Source organism: Bombus impatiens, unplaced genomic scaffold (assembly GCF_000188095.3).
Source record: "Bombus impatiens unplaced genomic scaffold, BIMP_2.2 scf_0099, whole genome shotgun sequence".
Lineage (NCBI taxonomy): Eukaryota > Metazoa > Arthropoda > Insecta > Hymenoptera > Apidae > Bombus > Bombus impatiens.
The window spans coordinates 388,346-404,938 of record NT_176518.1 but is presented as its reverse complement, the minus strand read 5'-3'; the positions used below and the strand labels follow the sequence as shown (position 1 = coordinate 404,938).

The 16,593-nt window shown below is 47.2% G+C and overlaps 1 protein-coding gene across 7 annotated transcripts in view; it reads right to left on the bottom strand.

Moving 5' to 3' along the window:
• Positions 1–1,449: 1,449 nt before the first annotated feature.
• Positions 1,450–16,593, bottom strand: part of LOC100740816 (stress-activated protein kinase JNK) — a 39,616-nt gene continuing 24,472 nt past the window's right edge. For 3 of the 7 annotated variants that reach the window (XM_012394758.3, XM_033318457.1, XM_033318459.1), the window contains 9 exons: positions 6,252–6,313; positions 4,250–4,694; positions 3,794–3,923; positions 3,441–3,638; positions 3,208–3,342; positions 2,868–2,997; positions 2,629–2,787; positions 2,414–2,538; positions 1,999–2,151 (listed from right to left, as the gene is read on the bottom strand). In XM_012394758.3, the coding sequence (XP_012250181.1) occupies positions 1,999–2,151; positions 2,414–2,538; positions 2,629–2,787; positions 2,868–2,997; positions 3,208–3,342; positions 3,441–3,638; positions 3,794–3,923; positions 4,250–4,694; positions 6,252–6,313 (1,537 nt within the window). Of the gene's footprint in view, positions 2,152–2,413; positions 2,539–2,628; positions 2,788–2,867; positions 2,998–3,207; positions 3,343–3,440; positions 3,639–3,793; positions 3,924–4,249; positions 4,695–4,809; positions 5,000–6,251; positions 6,314–16,593 lie in introns of those variants that run through there. The other 4 variants (XM_033318460.1, XM_012394760.3, XM_033318458.1 and 1 more) reach the window with 3 other exon arrangements.

Genomic DNA, 16,593 nt, shown 5'->3' with positions numbered 1-16,593 from the left:
AACGAGTTTTTACCTAAGAAACTATCTAGCTAAATACAATCGACAAGTATAACCGCGGATAACATCGTCGGATAACTCGAGGATCAATCGCCGCGACATTGCACTTTCAGTTTTCGAAGAAACGGATTCGACTGTGGCCTTGTCGTGCTCGACGATGCTTATTTTAGGTATCGCTGGATCCCTTCGCTTTCTCTTTGTGTTCTTTCTCGGCTTTCCATCTTACAAAGTTAGCGTTATAAAATATCGGTGGCGTACGAGCGCACGAAAACGATGAGACAAAAGCACGCATTTCGAATCGCATATAAAAATACACACAATGTTCTCGCTCGACGATTAAACGCGTAATCACGGTAAATCGAAATTCGGATTTTGAAAAGGGAATGCTCGAGCTCTTGTATTCAGCGACACCCTGTAGTTTGGACGCTTTGGAATTACGTAGAAAATTGCATTCGTTTCGATCGACTATGTGACTTACTTACTTGTCCCCCCCTCCCTCTATCACTCTCTCATCGTACGTCACTTTCTTCGAATCATTCAAGTACGCTTTTATCGCGTTCCATCCGCGTGTTACCCACGCATCGTTATTGCCGCGAACCAACGTCGCGACGAGTTTTCCTCGACCATCTAGCAGACACGCGAGTACAAAGATACTGCTCCGGAGAAAATCAGTTGTCATCGCGTTTCGTTGCACGTTCGCTGCAACAAACGCGACGGGTCGACGAATCGATTGCGCGCGATCAGGGAGAAAAAAGAGCGGTTCGTTCGATACGATGGCAGTAATGAAAAGATGCGCGGCACGATCGCGAACTAAGATAAATCTTTTCGGCAGTTTATCGTTTTCATCGGCATATTTTCGTTTAAACCAATTGTCTGATTTCTGATCGTAGAAGAGCGAAAGAAGAAAGTAAGTGCGGTAGGTGAAACGGACAACGAGGAAGAAACAAGCGGGAAAAGACGAAGGAGCATAGAACTCTCGTTCGGTTTGGTTCGCGACGCGACCGGACCGCGTGAGACGCGACCGGATACAACAAACCAGTTGCATTAGGTCGATTTGGAAAACGGAACATTCCAGAGTTGTGGACCGATCGGCGACGCGTGTGTTGCAAGCTTTTCAACTAATTGTAAGCTCGATCGCGGAGAACGTTCGTTGCGAACGAATGCGCGTTTCCCGCACAAAGGAGATACGCTCGGAAAGCGGAACAAGAAGACCGAGCGAGAACAACGACGAACGTCGCGCGGTACATATGTATCCTGTTTGTCGAGTGAACGCGTTCGTTGGCGGACCTCCGAATCGCGTCGATGCTTTGGTTGTTGCAGGGATTCCTATCGCATATACGCTTTCGCAAACGCGCGCTCGTTATGCCTCGTACGTCCGCGCGAACGACATATTTCTCTCTCTTTCTCTCTCTCTCTCTCTCTCTTTCTCTCTGTTGCCGACTATCTTCTTTCCTTTTCGCTCTTTCCTCGCAAATAAGCGCTTTACCATTTTACCTTTCGCTTCATCTCACATTTTCTCTCCTTGCTTCTCGCACACACTCCTGCTCGATCGTGTTCGCTCTCGCTCTTGTCCTCTCGCACACACACGCACGCACACACACTCTCACTCTCTCTCTCTCTCTCTCTCTCGCACTTTCCTTTTCTATCCTGGTTTCATTCGTTTCGTGATCTTCTTCGTCTCGAACGAAAACGGCTCTTCGTTTAACGTACGTCTTTTCCATGGACGTGAAACTGTTCCTAATCGTCGCTTCCTTTCTTTACATTTCCACGAATATATATAAATATATATATATATTTGTATATGTATGTATATGTATATATATTCATACATACATGCATACATATACACACGCATCTGTCGTAATATGTCGTGGGCCTGTGTACGTGTATGTGCGTGGGCGGGTAGGTGTTCGCGCACGCGTGTGTATATATATGTACGTATAATAGATCGGACAGTCTAGGTGCGCCCCTGACGCGAAAGGTGGTAAGGTTCTTGCGTGTCTACCGAGAATCACCACTCTCGGACGTTTGAGCCACCGTCGCCGGATTATGGCTCGTCTCGTACTCCATCACCTCCTGGTAAATCAGCTCTTTCCACTGGTCCACCGTGTGTTCCCTCTCGTCCACGCTATGGTCGTAGGGGCCTGGTGCAGGCTGTAACAAACGTCCAACTAACATTCGATCATCGTCTTTCTCGTTCTCTCGAAAGAAAGAACCACTCGACAGACGCGACTCGAATCGGTCGCCGATCGATACTCTCCTTCTTTCTCCCACCACCGTCACCATTCACCCCGCCCCCTTTACAAACGTGAAAACGTGGTCGAGGGATAATACGGAAGTAGAAGAAGGTACGTATGTAGGCGAGGCGAGTGCGGTAGCGAGACTGCCAGATTAACGAAGGATCGACGACACTTACGGCATTGACTTCGCCCTCGTCGTACCACACGTTTATGTAATTGTGCAGCAAAGCATCGTCGACGGAGATGCGTCGCTCGGGGTCGATCACGAGCATGCGCGACAATAGATCCCTGGCTTGGCTGGCTGAAACACGGAACGAGAAGGAAAAACGGGCATGGAAGAAACGTAGCGAAGGATGAACCGCTTCGAGCGGAAGCTTTTCCGATCGCTCACCTTTCAATCGGTTGTGCTCCGACGAGTCCGATGGAAACAGAACGTCCGGGAATAACCTGTCGAACGGATATCCCGGATACCGCGGCCTGTTCTCAACGTAATTCCTGACCGTTGGCTGCAGCCGCTGCATGAATTCCTGCGCCGGCGTTCCCAGTTGCTCTGCAAAAACGTCCAGCGGGCGCGTGTTAAAGCGCGCACGTTCCTCGATGGAAGACGGGCAAGCGATCACGGCGACCTACCGATTATCTTGTTCCACTGGTCGATGTGATCCGTGCCGGGAAACAGCACACCGCCCCGAATCATTTCGCCCATTATGCATCCGACCGACCAAATATCCACGTTCTCCTTGTATCCCATCCCGAGGATCACCTGCGAGACGACAGATCGTCCGGATCACGGTGTACATGGTGTGTCGAGAACGAAACGAGCGGAAGCTGGCGCGATTCTAGTAGCGAAAATCGAGACTCGCGACACGAATCGATGAAATCGACGTTTGATCTGTATCCTGATCTATTCGCCAACGCTATACCGATATGCGTGCTATGAGTTCGCGTTTCGCGTTCTTTTTCTTATCCTTACCTCCGGCGCCCTGTAGTATCGCGTCACCACGTACGGCGTCATCATGAAGGTTGTCCCAGCGGTCCTAGCCAGGCCAAAGTCGAGAATTTTCAGCGTACAGTCTGCCTTTACCACGATATTGCTCGGCTTCAAATCCTACGCGTAACCAACGAATAGGAGGCGCAAAAAAAAGGCTTGACAACTCGTAAATCTGGTCGTGACCGAAAATAATCGAATCTCCACTCGCGACTTACCCTGTGAATGATACCGGCCGAGTGTAAGTGCTTGATGCCGCACAGCATCTGATAAAGCAGGTAGGACATACGCTCGTGATCCAGATCCATCTGAATCACCTGGCACAGGTTCGCGTCCATAAGCTCCATCACCAAGTACACGTCTTGAAACTCGTCCAACGACCGTTGCGGCGTGAACGCGTTCAACAAACCGATTATCTGTCGAATAGAGAATAACCAGAAATTCGAATCAAGGTAGCGTACGCTCCCGTTTCTAAGTATCGGCTGGAATATCTGGGTCCTCTCGCACTTGAGCGTCTTCCAATACTTATCAACGTGGGTGTACATCCGATACGACGAAAATATATACTTACGTTCTTATGATTGACCAGCTTCATAAGCTTGAATTCCCTATACGCTCTCTTCGCGTGCGTCACGTTCTGAAAAGGTCTGGAGAGTTTCTTGATCGCGACATTTTGCGCGGTCACCGTGTCGTACGCCGCGCTGCAACAAACGCGGGCAAATAATAATTAGAGATTCATCGATCGATGGCGAGTCGTCGACGACCCTGCACGCCTTCCACTCGTACGGCAATTTTAATCGCGTTTCAATTATGTAAACGAAACCATGGAAGGGCTGAGTGCTAGCCACTCGGTCATCGTACTGCTTTCTTCGCGTGCGTCGTCGGTTTCTCCTCTTAAAATCAGTCAAAATTGTGGGAAAGCGGCAGGAAATCCTGCGCTTACTTTACTTACGACTTCAAGTTTAATTAAAATTATTTAAGCTTCGACACATGGTCGATGATTTGCAGGACAATCGCCATCACTTACCAAACGATCCCCTGTGCCCCGGAACCGATTGGCTTCAGGTTTTGATACCGCTTGAGAATGGTGAATCTGGTGTCCCCGACTTCAACCGTGTAAAACATGGCGGATAGCCGGGTTGTCATATCAGGCCCCAGGTAAGGCATGCGCCTCGGTGCTCGTCTCTCCTGCTGCACCTGTACCTGCACCTCCCCTCCGCTCGAGCACTCCTGGTGCACTCGATGAGGACTTACGCTCTTAGCCACTTTGGATGGGGATACGAGCGCACCTGGCAGAAAGGAAACGTAGTCTCTCGTTCCTGTTTCCTCGGTCCGTCGAGAGGCACGAGCACCGGCACCGATACCGGCACCGGCACTGGCACGCTCTCGCCGCTTCTTCTCCGGCCTTCGCTTCCGGACGACACCGCTGCCGCTCCGTCGCTTTGCTCGCTTCTTATACGCGCTGGATTCGTCTACGACATAGAACATAGGTAGACGTTGCTCTATTAGTTTGAGAAAATGTTCTGTCGGTTTCATGTAATAAAAATATAACGGACGTTTTTTCAATATTTATGTAACTAACTGTACCCCTCGCAATGAATCGTTGATCCTTAGAATTTACGAATTTATCGATAGACCGGGTGCTTCTCATTTGTAAACGTTTGGTCAATCGTGGTTGATCTTCGAACGAAATATCGCCAGGACGAAAACGAATATCTTTCAACGCTAATAGCCCGATAGGTGGACAGCCAACAACGACCATGACAAAGACAGGCCCCGAACGACGCGCGTTTCGATTCTCGTCGAATCGGTCGGCGTCGGATCGCGAACGTATCTACCTCGAAAGTTTCAACGTCTCGGTCGAAAATAGAAATTGGAGCAAAGTCGGGCAGACGTTCTCGGTCGCGAAAGAAAAAGAAGACGAGCGACCGCTGGTCGAAGAGTTTTCGACGGTTTGCCGGCCAAAATTAGAGGAAGACGAGGCGAAGGGGAGGAAGTCGTGCAAATATTTCGACGACAGTGTACCACGTTTGCCGTGGAATACGGCAATTTCTTCTGCTACCGCGGGATTCCCCCAATTATTTATAGAGATCGTCGCAGACGCAGACGCGAATGCCGACTCTGACACCGACACCGGTTTCGTAGAACCGCAACTCCGCTATCTTTTCACTTCTCTTCGAGTTTTCGCCTCGTGTCGCTTCCTCCTCTTACCCACCCCTCGTCTCCTCGTTCGAATTCTCTTCACTGACGGCCATGTTCGCTGCTCGAATCTTTCGCTCGACACCTGCTACCAATTACGCAATTACGCGAAAGTTCGTGCGTATTTCGTTCGAAACTCGCGCCAAGATAGTTACGCGACTCGGGGCACTCGTCTGTCTGGACTTACAGCGAGGAGAATTGGATTGTCCGAATCCACGTCGGTAGATCGAGATGAAATTTCATGGGTATTTGAGGAAAAATGGTGGATTCGAGATATGAAATTTCGATCTCGGCAACGTGGAGAATACGTGTCTCTGCTCGAGATGTTTCGAAAAGTTCAGGAGCATAGTCGGAGTATCGAAGTCCTGATGTCTCGAAGAGTTAACGACCACTGCTTCTCTCTTTTTTTTTCTCTTTTCCTTGTTCTTATCGCCGAAGGCACGACATTCCTTTGCTCGCTACCACCTTGGATCGTCTCCAACGCGTACGTGCACGCGTTCGCTCTACCACAGCTCGGCGAAATTCGTTAGACCGTTTTAACGTCGGCATAATTCATAGGATAAGAAGGATTTAAGGATTTAAACCGAAGAGGCTTGGTCGAGATCCTGCGCGGATAATTATGATTTTAGGTCCCTTCGAGATAATGTTTCGAAACGGTTTCTCGTGGATTTCGATCAGAATCGGAGAATCAAGGGATTCGCATCAGAAACGGTCGTCGTCAAATTTTTCATTTGTTTAAAAAGCAGTGCAGGCTAGTCAGAAACGAGACTGGCAACACGGCGAAACATTATGAAAAACGACCATGTTCTGACTCGTCGTCGAAAACTTACCATAAACGAACGGCCATTGTGAACGCTCGATGACGAACGACTGAATCTGAAGCGGGCGAGATCTGCAATCAAAATAGAAAAAGCAGCGTAAATGTATGTTTAAACGCGAGTCGAAGCGATTTCCACAACGACGAGGAATTTTGTCGAGGAAAAGTTCAAGTCGCCGTGACGAAAAAGTTAATCGGTAACGTAACGCTCATACGTTTGGATTTTTCAACGCAACTTTACACAAACAAGATCGCGTGTTTCGTGGACACAGATCTAGTAAATCTAGACGAATCGCCGACATTATGTCGTTTTGCGATGCTGGAAAAACGGTAGAACGAAAACCAATAATTCTCTCGACAACGAGGAATCGCGTCGAGCGTCGTCCAATATCGATTCGAGGGCTGGATTTTGCCAATGTATTGCCAGTGCTTTCTCGTCGATATCGTTGGGACGGACATTCTTGCGGACACCGATGCATACTAGAACGTGCAACATAGGCAGGTCGATAGCGCGAAATGCAATCGGAAGGAATAGATCGGCTAGGTGCGTTAATGCCGAGTCCACATTGACCAAAGTTATGTATTCGTCGATAGAAATAGCATCGTATCTAATCCATATTGGAGCTCGCGAACAGAATTCCAGCAATTCTGTCGTGAACGAGAAACGTTTGAAAGTAAATTCGAAATTCCTCACTTTCTTGTACCGTTTCACCTTGCTTTCCACCCACTTACCAGCCATCTTTCGTCGTTGACCACGACGATAAGGGAAAAACAATTCTTGTCTCAGTATCGTGCCAACTGCGAGAACGAGGAAACGAAACATCGGTGTAGCTGAACGTCGGACAAATTACCGTGGGAAACTTCATTTTCGTCGTTGCCAAGAGATTGCCAGTGAGATACACGTAACAAGGAATGGCAATCGAGTATACCGTATTACCGTATTAACGTACTTAACGACGTCCTAATCGTGTCGACCGTTGTTCCGTTTCTAGCGTCGCCAACAGCCGGAAGCGACGTCTTTTTCGCCGCAGAAAGTAATTTACTCTGAAGTAACATCGTTACGGAATGACACCTTAATCTCCGGCAGAGAAAGAAAAAATCGACGATCGTCAATTTTCTTTAGGCTACACTAGAGTAATTGTGCTCCGACGTTTCTTTCGAAACGTCAAGCAAGATTCGCAAAAAATATAAGTAGCATCTCGAGCAGAATCGCCAATTATCGAATTACAAGACACGCAGCAGTTTCCTTTCTTTAAATAAGGTAAGCCACGTACGCACCATCTATATCGCGAATATCTCGAACTTTCTGTGATCTCGAGCCAAAATCTACCATCTGCGCGATATTTGTTACTGACGATAAACGAATTTCCATCGAAGAAAAAGGAGTTACGTCGCGCGGAAGCTAACTCGCGGAACGCCCGATAACAGAATCGTCTAGTAGAAGACTCTAGGTATTTACTACGACAGATGGTAGTAGGCAAGAGGAAAGAAACAGGACAACGAAGCGGAGAAGAGTGGCGCGCATCCGTCGATACTCGGACCGGATCGCTTCGAGTTTCGTCGAGCAAAGACGACGTCAACCGCGCACAGTGTACACAGTGCACAGCAGCAACCGCGAACGTCGATTCGGATATTAAATTTTCTCGCCACCGGCGAAGCAAGACGTATTTCCCAGAGGACGGTGCTGGTGTTTTCGGTGGGTCGCGCTCGCGCTCTCGCCCACCGTTTTCCCTCTCGCATCGCCCTCGTATTCCCATTTCCCTTTATCCGCGGCCAAAGTAATTGCACCGACTCAGAAAATCATCGTCGTTTAATTCTTTCGAGAATGCCGGATTCGTTACCGTTTGAATTCATTTGCGTAATTGCGCCGTATCCCGACATCGGCAGATATCTCGAGAACGAGGCTACCACCTCGTCGGCCGACTTTTTATATCGATCCCCTGGAAATCGGTGAGCCCCGGATTAAATTTCGCGGCGTCGATTCAACCGCCTGTAATTGCTTCGAAGCGTGTCTTCTCCCTTCGTACGGTTTAACGCCTCGAAATTCCGAGCGAATCCAATTCCCTCGTTCAACGTTCGCGCGCCAGCATCCTCCCCGATGGCCGACTTTACAACCATCGTCCCATCGATTGTTCGGCGTCGCGTCGCGCTCTATCGACGAGTCAGCGCGGAGGAAGAAACCCTTCAAAGCTGGCATTGCCGGGAAGATGAGAGAAAGATCGACGCGCACGATATCGCGAGCCAGCCTCTGTGCCGCACGCCGACTGCTTATCAGAGAGAGCAAATGGCGAACCTTTCTGAAACGAAAGGTCGGGACATCCAAGAGCTGTCGAAAAATAATTAAACATCGAACCAGGAAAATGTCTGGTGCACACGTTCGACGTGTGATATAATTTCCAGGGGAGATCGTCGTGCAGAAAAAAACGGGATTTACGAAATACAAAATCAACCTTGCATAATTGTAATTAAATAAATAATTGTAATAACGAGTTTTCAGTGAAAATTGGCAATGCCATTAAGAAATGTTTTCAAACTATATATTTTCTTGCTAAAGAGTTGTTCACCCAGAATACTTACTCCGCGTCAAAATAATAAATTACCTCGATTTGACGTAATTCGCATGCAAAAATGATTTTCTCCGCATCGCTCGAACGATTTCCACCACTTCTAACATTTGTCGGGTAAAAAGTTCCTCGCGATAAATTTCAACTCCGCCCATCGCAATACCGCGCTCGATCGCGAAGCAAAGCAAACTGGTGCTAGAGATTTTGCCACGAACGAAGAAAGAAAAAGTCAAGAACGATGAAAATTTTAAAGAAGGATTTTCCTGCCAAGCGAATCGTAAGCGAACCAAAAGCATAAGCATAGGGGATCCAAGGACTCGGCCGTAAATACCGGTTTTAGTTGTCAGAGGTGATGTACGAGCTAAGAGATAGGGAACGAAACGTCGCCAAAGGACGCAAGGGGTCTCACGCCCTCGATAACTCCGACCAACGACCATCGATATTATCTACCGAGGGGCAGAAATACGAATGACAAATCCGGAATATACGAAAGCCCGGCGATAAAAAAAAAGTATCGCTTGTCCGTGGCATGTTTGTACCGCGATTCTCTCCAGCTGTGACACAACCGCGGATCGACTGGACTCGAGCGAATGAGAGCGAAGCAGATGGTTGAATCTCGATCGGGCATAGACCCGGGTCGTGCCGCGGCGCAGTGCTTCGTTATCGAAGGTTAATTTGATCGTGGAGCTCGTCACGGTAATTAATTTCGATTGGTATTCCGAATCGGCCGCGAAACGTCTCACCTCCGCGCGTGCCACCGATAATTACCAACGACGAACGAGGCTGATTGCCTAGAACTGCCAACGCGACAGAAGGGAAACGCGCCAAGAAATTCGAAAGTTCGTTGACCGAAATTTCGAGAGCCCGTGAGTAAACGGCCGACGGCAGATCGAAATGCTGGGTGAACCTCGAATAGATGAACGGACGGGCCGAACGAAAGTAAAAACGAACACAGGAGAGTGCATGTTTCCGCGGAAACTATAGTGGCCAGTTAGTCCAGAAACAAAAACTCCAAACGAAAGGCCATACAGATGCTCTTGTCGCGCTTGCGTATTTAGAGTCCGACGTTTTCGACTTTGTAGCAACTATTTCAGTTTCCGTGACTTCTCAGCGAATCTCGGACGTTGTAACGAACACGAACCCTAATCAGTTTCACGATATACAACCGATAAACTTTTTATTACGGTATCTAACACACTTTATAGTCTAAAGTTTCAAACGAAATAATAATTCAAGGGGTTGTTTAACTTTAGATTTAACCTAATTATTTAGACTTATCAAGTATCCCAATACTTACGAATATCACACTCGTTTGTCACGCAGTCGATACTTCCGACTGGAACAGATTTTCGATTCGCCACCCCAACAGACACTCGCTCCACTCGTCTATATTTTTTTCTCGTTCGAGGACTCGCAATGCAGTTTGTGCTTGGAAGAGCGTGCGTTGCGTCACGAGGGCACCGATTATCGGACCTCGTGACCGCGACCCGATCAATCCTAACCATCCCTCCTATATGCACAGTTCTTGGCCATCGGAATTAGGACAATTCAAAACTTTCGATATTTTGCATCTTTTCAGTAAAATTGACAAGGATTAGCGAATATCGATAACAAAGAAGTTTTGTCGATTACCAAGGTGTTATACACGTACGGATAGGTGAAAGACAGTAATTTGCGTTTCCTTCATTCGTCTTCGTTACAGCGCCTACGCTTTCCAGCTCGAATCTTGTCGTCGACACCGTTAAGACGACAATGTTCCTTTGCCTGCCATTCGGCGTATTCCGTCGATACGATAGTAAAACATCGCATGGTCGCGACGAGAATAACGCTTTGCCGGGGAAATTTAAAAGTCTAATCTCGTGCTGTGCCCGCGCGAGAAACGCGCGATTAATGGTAAAAGCAACTCTTTCGATGCGTCTCAGTTTCGATGGCGAAATCGCCAAAAGATACGAAAGAAAGAAAGCTAAGATTCCTTGTGAGAAGTTCCAAATTGAGAGGTTGCGAAGACGAAGAACGTATCGCGGCGGAAGACGAGGAAAGCCTCGGGTGTCGCGTGTCGTCGCGTCTTCGCCTCGTCTGCTTTTCTCCGCTCCTTTTGCCCAGCCAGCTCCGTTGTTCTCGGTTCGCGGCCATTTCTTTCGCTCGTCCCGTCGCGTCGCGTCGTTCCCCGACGAGTTATGCAACGAGGAGATGCCACCGTCGAGGAATGCCGTTAATTGGCCGAAAATAAATGCCGCCGTTGAACGTCTTTCTCTGCTGCGTGCTCGCATTCGAACAATGTCGCTTTGCCTCCTCTCGTCTCGTTTCGACCCGTCCGCACTTTTCTCGCTCCGCGTCACTCGATCGGTGACTACCGACGGTTTCTTGACACCGAGACGACTTCGTTGTCGCAAACCGAGACCGCCGGAGACGCGAATCTCCGTCGCTGTATTTTAAAGATAGCTCGGGAAAGCGATAGACGCGAGACGTCTCCTATACGAAACGACAACGACCGCGGCCCCAACCGTTACCGATAGATTCGAATCTATTTAAAGGACATGCGTTCCTCTTCGCAAAAAGAACATCTCGTCTAGACCTTGAAACGGCAGTCGGCTAAAGGTAGGATTTTCTATAAACGTCAGACGAAAGCTACGCGTCTAGACGTTCGTATCTAAGACGTTCGTAAGAATCTTTTTGCTGACAATCGTCTCGATCACGGTCTGACGAATTACGAAGCCTCTAAACGAAAAGACACCGATGGTATTATAGACTGACCTATTTCAAGCCGTCGACATTCTGTCTTCTTATTTTCGACCTCGCATCTCCCTACTCGGTCCTTCTTTCGATCGAAGGAGCTCGGGTACGCGACGAGCATTACGTCGATCACGTGGAACGGTTCTCCGGAGGATTTCGCGAATCCGACGACCCGTCAATTTGCCAGGCGTCACGTTTCTCTTTCTGTCGATAGGTCGCCGCCGTCCAACGACAAAGTGCTTTTCTCCCAACAGCCCCTTTCGTTTCCTCGAAAATGGAGTCGACCTCTTTGGGAAAAAATTTACTAGGGCGTTGCGACTCTGCCTATTTCAACGTCAAATAGATTTCCCTTTCTAGCCAAAAAATAAGAAGCTAAGGTATGAAAATGGAAGAAGAAGGAGCGGGCAAATAAGAAGGAAAAGACGGACGTTTTCTTTACCCCGATGCGATGCAACATATGGAAAAGCCGAGAAAAACACGATGGAGGCCGTTGCGGATTTACGAGCGTGAACGTCAACGTGTGGCGTTCGCATAGTTAACGATGGAACGATAAATCAATGCGTTTACCAGCCGGCGAGGGATGGACGCGCCTTGTAGATGAACCGAACGATATTTATGCAACGAACCGGTTGCGTATTCGTGGTTGGTTGAGTCGCATGCACGACCGCGTTCGCAACGGAGCGACGCGACGACGCGACGGTACGGTTACGATAGCCGAGTTCTCGTACCTCGTCGCACCGCTAGGCTTCCAACGGACAGCCGCATTGTTTCGCACCCCTTCGCGCGTATCTATCAATCTCGTTTCGGTTTCATCGGCGTTGTACTACGCCGCTCGAATGACTGGCAAATTGATCCCTGTCGTTAAACGACCCTATGAAATTGCTGTCTATGGAAAATTCAACGAAATTCGGTAATTCTCGGCTAATAAACGCATTCTCGCCCTTCGCGATGGACGCAGAACTATCCTCATAGATTCTTCGATCTGCTACCACGGAGCGCTATCCGTAACCCGCGATCGACGATATCTCAGTTACCAAAATGATACCAAACACGATCATGTGTTCTTACATACTTACGATTAAACAAGAACGATCAGACTCTTCGTTTTATTCGCGCTCGATGTTCCTCTCGTCCTCGACGCATTTAAAAACCGAGCGAGTCCAAGAGAGACGATAGACGATAATTCTTAGAATGGCGAGTAAGTAAGTACCTTTCTCGATAAGAATAACGTAGCGAACCCGAACACCAAAGTCGCATTTACTAACCGAAGATTACTATATTTTCGTTTTAATTCGTCCAACGCGTGTGCATCGTAGAAAGAGGCCTCGATTACTCGCGCAGCTGGCACGGAGAGCTCTTGGTTATTCGCATCAAAGCTTCCGTTCTTGCCGGCTGTTCGTCTCGTTTGCTCTCTACCCGTCCCTTCCGGAATCTAGGATGATCTCTCCACCATAGTTTCCGCCTCTTCCCTCCTACTCCTGCCGAGTCGGTCTTTTCAGCCGAACAAACCATTCCCTTTTCTCCCTTATACCGGCACTCTCGCGTATACGATGAAAATGACTCGAGGCACCGGCTCGAGTCTGTGCCAGCGAACGAGGAGCGGAACCGTCGCGACGCGATGGCAACGGCAACCCGTGGAAACTTTTCTACCAACGAAACGCGACGCGCCGTTCGATTATAGGCTGCGTTCTCTAATTGCGCAAAAGTAATCCAGTCGCTCTCAATTGCACCAAATACACACAATTCGGAGATGTCTTCCTGTCGACAAAACTTTTAGTTAAGCCTATGGAACTCTGTGGAAGTTTGTGTTCTACGGTGCTTGAAACGCGACCTACTATGCGAATTCGTACACGGTGCATCGCGACGAAGAGAACCGTACAATGGCTAACGTATAAACAGGAAAGTTATGCCAAATTCAATTTGCACGAACTCACCAAAGTATTTGAACGTTTTCCATAGGGACGGTAATGAGATATCGCTGTACCGAAACACCATTGTCGTATCGATGAAATTTGATTCGTTGGAAGCTTTAGCGAAGCGACCGATGAAAATTATTCGACCGATAAAACTTTCAAACGATCGGCTACCGATCATCGTGACTGTAATGTCGGAACACGCGTTGCGAGCGATGTTCGGCGTTACGAAAGGAACACCTGAGCTTGATCGACGATAGCCAGAACGCTACGAGTTGAAACGGTTGGCCGGCACGCGATGCTTCTCGAACATCGATCCTGGCTCAGCTGACTTTCAGTCCACTCGCGTGCCTTTCCTTACGGTTCGATACGGCTGCTTTTAAACGCTGAACACAATCCACGTAGAAGGAAGCGAAACGCGTAGGCGAATTGTCGCGGAAGGGTAGAATCGCAGAGAACGGTACACTGGAAATACTTGGGAATTTAAACGAGCAGTGACATCGTTAAAAGTCTCGAGTGCATCCCCTTTGATTTAAAATGCAAATTTTTGTCGAAGAAACGAAGGGAGCGGAAAGCTACGAGATTGTCGACCGAGCGACTACTATCGCGACTATAAACTTTCCGCTCGTTTCCTTTCGGTACTTGCAAGACTAGCGTCGCGATAACCCATCCAAGAAGCGCGCTAACAACCTCTCTATTCTACATCTCGTCGTCGACTTTCCTTTCCTCCTTCCGACTCGCCTTTCTGTTAAATGCATTCGGTAACGAAAAGCCGATATTCGGCGGACAGACTCGCACTATCGGCAGAACTCGACAGCTCGTTTTAGAGATTTTGCCGATGGGCAGGTTGCGCGACGACGTCGACGAAACCACCTGCTTACGAGCCAGCCTCTGCTCGCCAAACCATCGTTCTTCGTTTTCCCTATCGAATTTCGATACCTATTCGCTGCTGCCAGTGGCGCCTTTGTTTCGTCTCTTCTTAAACGACGGTCCAACCACGGTGGTAACGTCGTCGCTCATCCGCGCGGTGTCGTTTTACAACGATTCAACGAGAAACTTTCTCGATCCTGCGCCATACTAATTGACTAAACTTTTTCTTTGTTTTCGCTAATAAGAGATAGAGAAAATAAACGATCGAGCAGACGTCGCATCCCGATTAGCTCGTTCGCCAATTTGATCGGAGGGTTCATAAAGTCGGTATAAACCAGCAGCATGATCGTGACAATCACATCTCGTTGCAGTTACATCGCTGAAGAAATTTCAACGTGTTTTGTATCTATAACAGACATAATATATCCATATTGAATTTTTATAAACGTTCAAAAACTTGTACTTTCGTGAGCCACTGTACGTAACTCCTACGCTTAATGGTTTAAGCATGAGAATCCAACGACAAGATTCGCGCAAACAAATATTATTATTATTATCATTATTGTTACACGGGCCGAGCCCAATAAAAAGTACGAAAGAATATAATAATATGCGCAATGAGAAAAGTAAGAAAAGAAAGTGAATATAGAAAAGACAACGAAATAAAATAAGAAAAAGGGGATGAGGAACGGGAAAAAGAATATTATTGGAAAGCTTTACGTGATGAAAGGATATTGTAGAGCTACATTTTATATGTGTTTGAAGCGTCCGAGGAGGCCGATATTTTCAGCGTATCGATTTGCTAATTTAATAATTCCATTTAATGGATCTCGGGTGCTGTAGCATATTTTGGTAGTTGACGGCCACAAATCAAAGAAGTTGATCAGGTCTTAATGCACGTGGTAGTGCATACAGGTTTATGTGCACCAAAAGAGGTGGAGTTGATTTTGCCGTTAATAATAAATAAAAACGGAAGATCTGCTACAATTTCGCGAATTTCGAGAGTAGATAGGCGGATAATATTATCTAAAATGGTAAAGTAGTTACGATCATGAAATGACATTCTAACGCCTTACTTCTAAACGGCAAATCTAAGAAATTTCTGATGAATTTTCTCAAACAGAAATACGTATTTGTCGTATGCGATATAATTGCGATGCAACTAATGAACCATAGAGAAATTTTAGAGTTGGCACATTTAGAAATTCCGAAGACGCGCGCGTAGCGAACCCAAGGGTTTCAGCGATTCTTTGACAATATTAGAGCAATGTTTTGAGAAATTCAAGATACGTATGAAAATATTCTGACATTGTCGACCGCGCTAATCTCTGTCGAGATGCAATTCGATAGATTATAGCTAAGACAACTGGATTCGTTTTACACGAGTATCTATATAGTAATAATATGACATTTAGAAAGACTCAAGTCCAATTTATTTAATACACACCAATTACAGAGGTTACTGAAAAGTCATACTGTAATTATATAGCGTCGTGGTGGTTAGAGATCCGCTTAAATATTTTTAGATTTTTATCCCAATGAACAAAAGCCGAATAAAATTCCCCAGAGACATTTTCCACTAAACGAGGACGCTGCCTCGTCCTTGATGTTCCAACGCTATTCCGCGAACTTGTTCGGAATATCGATGGAACGCCTGCGCCGACCACGGACTGAACTATCTTAACGAACCGTGTCACTCGTATGCTTCTCGCTGAGTTAATACAGCCCAATGATATGGATCGCAACCGAGAATTTCAAATATTCCAAAACACGTTCTAGAAAATTCGTAGGAAGGCGAATGCAATTCCCTTCCCTAGATATCTTCCCTAGAGATCTCATCCTGAGGAAGTCCGGGGCGAGAATCGGCGACCTTCCATCACGACATCTCCTCGTCTAAATCGCCAGGAAACAAGTGTAAACGGCCAGGTTTCGCCCACGCTGGCCGGGCTATTGGCACGAATGGCCACTCTGATTCAAATCTCTCGAACATCTCTCATCGACGAATTACGATCGTATAACTAGTCGCCCTATAAAGCTACCATTGCGACACGGTTTTAAAGTCAGTCTAATTATATAAAGGGTAGAAAACTTATTGTAATGGGAAAGCTGCAGATAGTAACCAGATATTCTACTTCAAACACTTAACGATTTGTTAATAGAAGAATTAAGAAATGATAGATTTCTTTAGAGAGAAAGATGAAGGTCAAATCTGATACAGAAATTTCGATCGCACATGGAATCATCGGTGATAAGTTCGACTCAGTCCACGAGTCAG